The 8,093-nt window shown below is 30.7% G+C and overlaps 1 protein-coding gene across 1 annotated transcript; it reads left to right on the forward strand.

Moving 5' to 3' along the window:
* The first annotated feature begins 907 nt into the window (after positions 1 to 907).
* LOC119669291 (probable G-protein coupled receptor 139) lies at positions 908 to 7,606 on the forward strand. The gene is made up of 3 exons (XM_038079125.1): positions 908 to 1,032; positions 2,766 to 3,937; positions 6,685 to 7,606. The coding sequence occupies exons 1-3, from the start codon at positions 962 to 964 to the stop codon at positions 6,930 to 6,932; spliced, it is 1,491 nt and encodes a 496-aa protein (XP_037935053.1). The 5' UTR covers positions 908 to 961; the 3' UTR covers positions 6,933 to 7,606.
* Positions 7,607 to 8,093: the final 487 nt, after the last annotated feature.

Below are 8,093 nucleotides of genomic sequence, written 5' to 3' on the forward strand. Positions count from 1 at the left end.
CTGTAATGTTTGCTCTACTCTTGAAGTTCATTTCTTGACTAAGTTGCTATACAGTATAACCTCGCTTTGAGGTAATAAATTACTGTGTAGTTTAGTAAGGCCAATGACATTGTTGTTGTTGTTGTTATTATTGTCAGTAATAGGATTGCTGTCACGGTTATGAAACTAATCTGGACACATGTCCTACATTAATCTTCTTTTTGCTGGGAGTGTTGCTATTTTGAATTATCATGCCACCACAGCTGCAAGTGAATAGTTACTTTGATGTATGTATTTATACTCACTGCTAAAATGAAATAAAGAAGGAAATTGCAAATTTTTGGATGCTTTTTCGAAAATGTTAAAGTTGAATTTTGGTATGACAGGTTGCAGGTACACGAGTATTTATGCAGATAAAGAAGAATGTATCTTTGTACAAAAATAACTAAAAAAATATGGTTTCAAAATATATAAAAATTTTTGTAGAAAACTTTATGAATAATAATAAATTACTGAAATTATAATTGGCTCTGAGCATATAAACATATATTTAATATGTACAAACGTTTGTTAAGACGTTTCTTATAAAGTATGAAATAATTTATTTAAAGAAAATGAAGTATATTAGAAGAGAATATTTCAAATTTTCAACGAAAATGCAATGAAATCAACCAAATATTGTTATTATTATTAATTATTATTTTAATTAATTTAATACTTTCTAAACAATGCTTTAAATTTACTTTCAAAAATAATCTTAAAAGAGACTAATTACTAATTAACATTCAATACACAAGCAATCTTATTAGTGACACTCAAATATTATTATCAATTCGATTTTCTCTTGTAATTAAGTTTTAAATCAAATAAAGTAATGTTTCTGTGTTTGTCCTAATTATTTCAGCAACATTATCCTGTGAAAATTAGCATACAAATTATTCATGAGGCTTGCAAAAAGGAATTCGTGTAGGAGTCGTGTTGAATGACAGCAATGGCCGCAAACGTGTCTGAGTCGATTTATTGTGGCTCTGGTGTGGACAATTTTCACACGAGGTAAGTACATCAAACCAACAGTTTTTCACGTTTATTTCAGCATCAATTAAGGGGGTGTGAAATGGAAATTACTACTATTATTAGAGGTCACAAAAGGCGAGGAATGCAATTTGGTTATATTAAAATTTCTTAATGCATTTGAATTGCATCAGCTATTGTCCCTTGATAATGGCAGCAATATGCATTTCTAATCTCAATCTTTACTTCATAAATTTAAGAAGTCACTGTGATTTCATATTTTGTAAAGTAATTCATTAATGTGAACTAATGAAATAAGGACCTTTATTTTCAAGAGAGTTTCGTAAAATGAATTTTCAATAATGTTGATATGTATTTTTTGTTTATTTTTGACTCTGGTTACGTTAATTGTGATGAAATAGACGATTTTTTTAATAGAAACTATTATTTCAATAGAGAGATTTTCGAGTAGTAGTAAATAATAACAACAAAATTTAATTATTTTTATTCATTTTTATGTGATCATATAGGTTTTTTCAAATATTGTAAAATACCCTTCAACAATGGTCTTATATTTTTTTTTAGTTTTATTTAAGAAGTTCTAAGTGTTCTTACTCATATTTATTTTCATTTTACATTAAAACATCCCTTAAAATTTTTTTTTTGAATTTTGGGTATCATTGTTTGTTCAGAGGCAATTTTTTTTTAAGAGTGAATAACTTTAAAGGGTTACGACATTCACATTATTGTTCCTAATTGAAAGAGACCTTTGCTTAGAACTTATGTATTCCTTAAGCATACTACGAAAAGGATTACAGACAAGTTTGTTGGTTTAATATCATTAATGCCGAGTCATTAATGTCGACATTTAACAAGAAATTGTACTTTACGATAACTACTTTCCAACTTATTCACTCGTCTTCGTTTATTAAGTTTAAACAGAATACTTTTAAAATTTGCAATTTATATTATTATAGTGTATGTAAAATGCTTATCACTAGTGATAAAATATGTGGAAGACAAATCATGTTAACTAAGGATTTTTTAATACTTATGTATTAAATATATATATGGATGAATGGATGCAAAAATGTCTAAATAGATTTGCTTAACTTTTAATAATAGAAGATATATATACCATGTGAGCTGGTATCCTTTTTTAAAACGAATACTAATAAATTGTGGTTTTGTAACTCATTTCCGTGCTATCTTGTTAGCATTCATGCTGGCCAGTAAAACGCAATAAATTAAGTATTTATGCTCACAAACACACAAGTGTTAAATATTTAGTTACCAGATAAATAAGTAGTAGGCCTTATTCCACAAATATATTAATTAAAGTTACTTTTACTCCCGGAACATATGAAATTGTTGCACGCTTTTGTATGGAAGATAATTTGAACACGCATCGTTTCTTTCCTATCTAGCACTTATTTTGCGTCCAGTGCCTTGCAGTGTAGTGTAAATGGGAATAGTAAATTTCTGTGCAGGCCTAATGTCCTCATTTTTATGTTATTACGAAAATGTATGGTAGCTTAATGTAATTTACTTGTTTTATGTCTATGAGCTCATGATTTAATTACAAACACAGCAGAAAGTATATTTCGAATACTAACAGTAAGGCTTTCATAGTATAGTTTCATAGTATTTAAATGACGAGTAATTCTAGGAAAGGAAGAAACAATTTTATTAAATGAAATCTCAACAAAATACTTATAATATATGCATTAAATTATTTCAAAGAAAATGTACATTGCAATTATTTTATTTTACAGCTACAAACACTGGCATGGTTATGTTTCCTTAGTGGTTTGTATACTAGGCACAATTGCCAATACACTGAATATTATTGTGTTATCGGGACGTGATATGCGCTCACCTACAAACGCCATACTTACAGGCCTAGCAGTAGCCGATCTGGCAGTCATGATTGAGTACATGCCTTATACAATACATGATTATATATTAGGCGATCGTTTGCCACGTGAGCAACAAGTTAGTTTCGCTTGGGCGTGTTTCGTCAAATTTCATTCAATCTTTGCACAAGTCTTGCATACTATTTCAATCTGGCTCACAGTCACCTTGGCTGTCTGGCGTTATATAGCTGTCGGTTATCCGCAGAAAAATCGCGTATGGTGCGGCATGCGCACCACACTAATAACAATTATAACAGCATACATCGTTTGCCTGTTGGTGGTGTCACCGTCATTATACATAATAACCGCCATAGCTGAATTTCTCGAAAAGTTAGATATACATGGCAAAACAATCGATTCAATACCGCTGAGCCAATATGTGATAGACTTTAAAGCAGAGATGGCAAACAAAACAAAATCGGAAGCTGTAATCGCTGCCAGCACAGCATCCACGGGCAACGTTAGTAAGCTATTAATGATTACAGATACCAACATTATAACAACTGCTTCAGATATTATAAGCACAACAACTACAGCGACTTTAGCTGCTATTTCCGATATGAGCACTACAATTGGGGCAGCGACTACAACAGAAACCTCTCCAACTAGTGCAGTATACAGAGAAGTAATCGTTTATCGCCTGTTTCACAGTGATTTGGCTTTACGAAATAAATGGGTGCTAAATGCTACATTTCTTATATATAGCGTGCTAATTAAATTGATACCCTGTATAGCATTGACTATTTTCTCAGTGCGTTTAATTGCCGCCCTTTTGGAGGCAAAACGACGACGGAAGAAGTTGACTAGCAATTCTGCAAATGGTATGAAACCGATTGTTAATGGCAAAACAGTGGAACGACCACGTAAAAACAGCAGAACTCTGGAGAAGGAGAAGCAAACTGATCGTACCACACGTATGTTGTTGGCTGTATTACTGCTATTTTTGATCACTGAGTTTCCGCAGGGTATAATGGGATTATTAAACACAGTACTAGGTGATCAATTTTATTCGGAATGCTATCTTAAACTAAGTGAGTAATACTTTCATAATATTGTATATTTATTTTAATAATCTTTTTCTAAAGGACCTTTTTCATATTATTTTTATGTCATATCGTCAAATAAAATGTATGTCATCTGATTAAAAACATTCAGTTATTTTTCTTAATATTAGAAACATTTTGCAGTGATTAATTTTTTGCGATAAAGGAGTAATATTTGTAGGTCTGTATACTTTCTTTACTTTGTTCTGATTACTTACAATGGCTGTCTTGTTAAGCTGTTAATTATAAAAACAACAAGTTATTGCAGTCTAGTAATTAAGTCCAATTTGTTGTCCATCCATTACAAGAAGCAAATGTTGCCGCATTAAATTAATGAGTCCTTTCAATGGCAACGGCAGTTATTTGCCATTTAATGCCGAGCATTTGTTGACTGTTGGCACTCGGTGGGGAAAATTGTTATAAGTTCATTAAAATGTATGCCATAATATTACTTTTTCAGTGTTTGTTTAATTCCTATACTGGCCATTGATAATTTTATTAAAAATGCCCTTTCATTGTTGAAATCAACAGCTTGTGCTGAGTTAAACAAACATAAAAATTTCTTACAGAATCACATTTAACAATTAATTTTAATTTAATTTAATGTAATTTAATAAATTACATATGGATATACATATGTCACAGAATAATTAAAAATAATCCACCAAAAATGATTATATTTCCTTAAATTGCGTTGGTATGTAAGCCTGACTTTTACTGCTGAATGCAATATGAGATTTCCATATTAAATTATTCAGCAAATTGCTCTTGTTTATAGTACTTATTTAAGTTACGAAAATATTTCTTTTTAACTTCATACAGCAATAAGCATTATTAAATAATTCTTATAATATTTTATATAAAAATGCTCAAATATTTGTCCATCCAAAAGGCGCGTTCTTTTGCATATTTAATTTAACGTTGCTCATACGCACCGTGAAACGTTTCTGGAAGGCAATTTTGCATAAGATATGTTTAAATTTACTGAGGCTTCTGTTGTTTAAAATAATTTTTCATATTTTTAAAACGTGTTTAAAATTTAAATAATTGAAGTAAGATTTCGAAATAAACATTTAAGCTGTACGTGATTCACCTTTGCATGCCAATGAAGGGAAAAGTAATTTTCCACGAACAATTGAGAATAAAAATTCATAAATTGTTTGCATTGTTGAAAAATTTGTAAAACAAACAGAGCGGTAATTTAAGAGCGGACTTTATTCAGTACGATAAAAGTCCACAGAATGCAATTTATATTTTTGAAGTAAAGTATAAAAATCTGTGTTGAAAATATTTAAATTTCTATAACAAAGCCTCTTATCAAAAATTTAAACTTAGTTTATGTTCATAAGACAAGTCTCCAACCAACAGCATTGTATAAGTTATTTGATAGATTAATTAATTTAATTTAATTTAGAATCAAATTTTTTAACATTTATCGTTCATTCTATTTAATAAATTGCAATTTCTGTCTGAATAAGAGTGTGCCTTATAAGTTGTGTTAATAGTAAATAAAGGCACTTACCTTACAAGTTAATACAAGTTAATAAAAGGTTTTCTTAGGTTGGTAAAAAAGAGCCCTAAGATATTAGATTTTCTACTGGATAACGATAGGCACTGACACATGAGATGGAGTATTGTTTCCTCATCTTTAGAATCACAACTACTGTAAAAGATATAATAGTATAGGGACAGTTTCATAGTTTTCTTAACTATTATGCAGTGATACGTCAGCATCGATACCGTAGTGCTGTGCAGGTCACACCTTGGTTGAAGTATCTAACTGGCACGTTTTATGTCCAGTTTATACCTGGTCAGCCTAGAGATCTGTAAACAGGATTCATCTATCCAGGTTTGGTTGGCTATGTTCAACTATTTTTGTTTCGTCGTATATCAGAAGCCAGAGTGATTACCTTGGCAAGCTCGTTCGATATATGAGTTGGACACTGACATACCCAGCTAACTCATTGATAGAAGTTAGGCATTCTTGAATTAGCTATTCATACTATTTTTACGGAAAATTTCAATATGGAAAATATAGATCTTGTCTTTGGAAAAAACAATTTTTAATTATTCGTAAACTAGTGCTATTTACTAGGATTATACTGGGATTTACTAAATTATATAAATCAAAGATCTTTCCTTTCATGTTTATAATATATTCTATGTACTTAACTATACTACACCACGTAGTATGTAAATATATGTCCTCTTTACTGCATCACAAGACATTTCTAATTCAAGAGAATTCGTTAATTATTTCAATTAATTATTTATCTTTTTAGTTAGAGTGCTATCTATCATACAAAATATTGCTGGCTATCAAGCCAACATAGATCAATATATAAACTGTCCCTAATAAAGACTTTTAATTCCGAATAGCGTTTTGTATTTGTTTTCATAGAAAAATACCAAATTTCATGTACTCTAATGATAATTAGTTGATATCATGTTTGAAATCCACATGCAAAATAAGAAATTATGAAAAGAGAGTTTAATGTTAAATAATTAATGAAAAGTAATAAATCAGCAATGAAAATAGAAAAGCTGAAATTTCGCTATTGATTGCAATATTTATCATTGATAATTAATTTTTCCAGCAATATAAGAATTGCAAGAAACAATTAAGTGCTTATCTTCTAATTAAATTATTCTCAATAAAATCAATCGTTATTGTTTAAAAAAATTATTCAATGTGGCTTTATTTAAGTATTTTATGGCTTCCTTTCATCTTGCAGGTGACCTGATGGATATTCTGGCGCTCATCAATTCAAGCATCAATTTCATACTTTACTGCTCGATGAGCAAGCAATTTCGAACGACATTTACGTTACTGTTTCGTCCTAAATTCCTTGATAAGTGGTTGCCAGTGGCGCAAGATGAAGATGGCGTTGGCGGTCGAGGAGGTCGTGTGCATGCTGATATGGCCAGCAAAAGTGCAGCTGTAGAGCAGCAATATATGGTGACACAAGTAACGAATGTGTAGCAGAGGAGTCAACGTTGCTATTCAGCGCCCGAAGAGACCAGCGTCGTTGTCGGTGGAGTTTGTGGCTTTATAGGTAGCTGCAAAAGCACTGGCACTGGCAATGGTAGTGGCAGTGGCGCTATACAACGGCAATGTCAAGGACGTGTTAGTAGTACGAATAGCAACAGTTATAGTTTGTTAAGTTGTATTTTATGTAATCTTAAGCGAAAGTCGAGAAAACAACAACAGCCACAGCTGCAACAACAACAACAGCCACATCAACAACAACAACAACAACAGTTGCCATTTCAAAGTGTTGTCGTTGTGGTTGGTGAGAGTGTAGACCATCAGCTGCAGCAACAATTAGAACAACATACAATACATAACACTGGTAGCAGCAACGTGCCAGTGGGTGTTCATGTGGGTGATAATGTGGTCGATGCACCATCCTTTCTGTAATGCACGCAAAGAGTTGACAATTACTTGTAGTCTGTCCTGTGACTCAAGGGTTTAAGTACTTTAAAGGATTTAGCTTTTGATATAACAATTTTAATTTAATGTGAATTTTATTAGAAATTAATTTGGTTACAGATATTTAATTAAATCTTAAGTGGTTCGATGTGTTTTCTCTTTCAATTAAGTGCGGCTCGTCGTTAGGATAAACAGAAAATTCAAGTATTGAAATTATTTGAGATTTAAAAATTAAATTTAAAAACTGGTGCTATGTTTCCTTTTATATGTAAAAGTACGAATTCTTTATATAAGATACATTTTCATAATTGTAATATTAATTAGTAAAACTAAAATATTAAAAAGTATGAATATTATAAATATATATTTGAGTGTGTTGCTTTACTATGAGTACGAAAACTATAAGAAACTTTAGTTAACTTAAGATGCGTCTACAAGAAGTTTAATTGGTTATGAAACATGTGAAATGAAGTAATATTTTATGCTAAAATTTTACATATATATAAAGTAATAATTCATTTAAATTATTATCAATGTAAATAAAATAATTTCAAGAAATAAAGTACACTATTTAATAGCATTTGTTGTTGCTGCAGCTCAAAGGAATAAATTGATTTCTAATTATACATTAAGACCGAAAAGTTTTCGGAAATTCTCATTTAAAATTCGCGCGCTGTATATTTTTCGATATTTTAAGTTTATGTAGTTTGG

Source organism: Teleopsis dalmanni, chromosome 1 (genome assembly GCF_002237135.1).
Source record: "Teleopsis dalmanni isolate 2A chromosome 1, ASM223713v2, whole genome shotgun sequence".
Classification (NCBI taxonomy): Eukaryota; Metazoa; Arthropoda; class Insecta; order Diptera; family Diopsidae; genus Teleopsis; species Teleopsis dalmanni.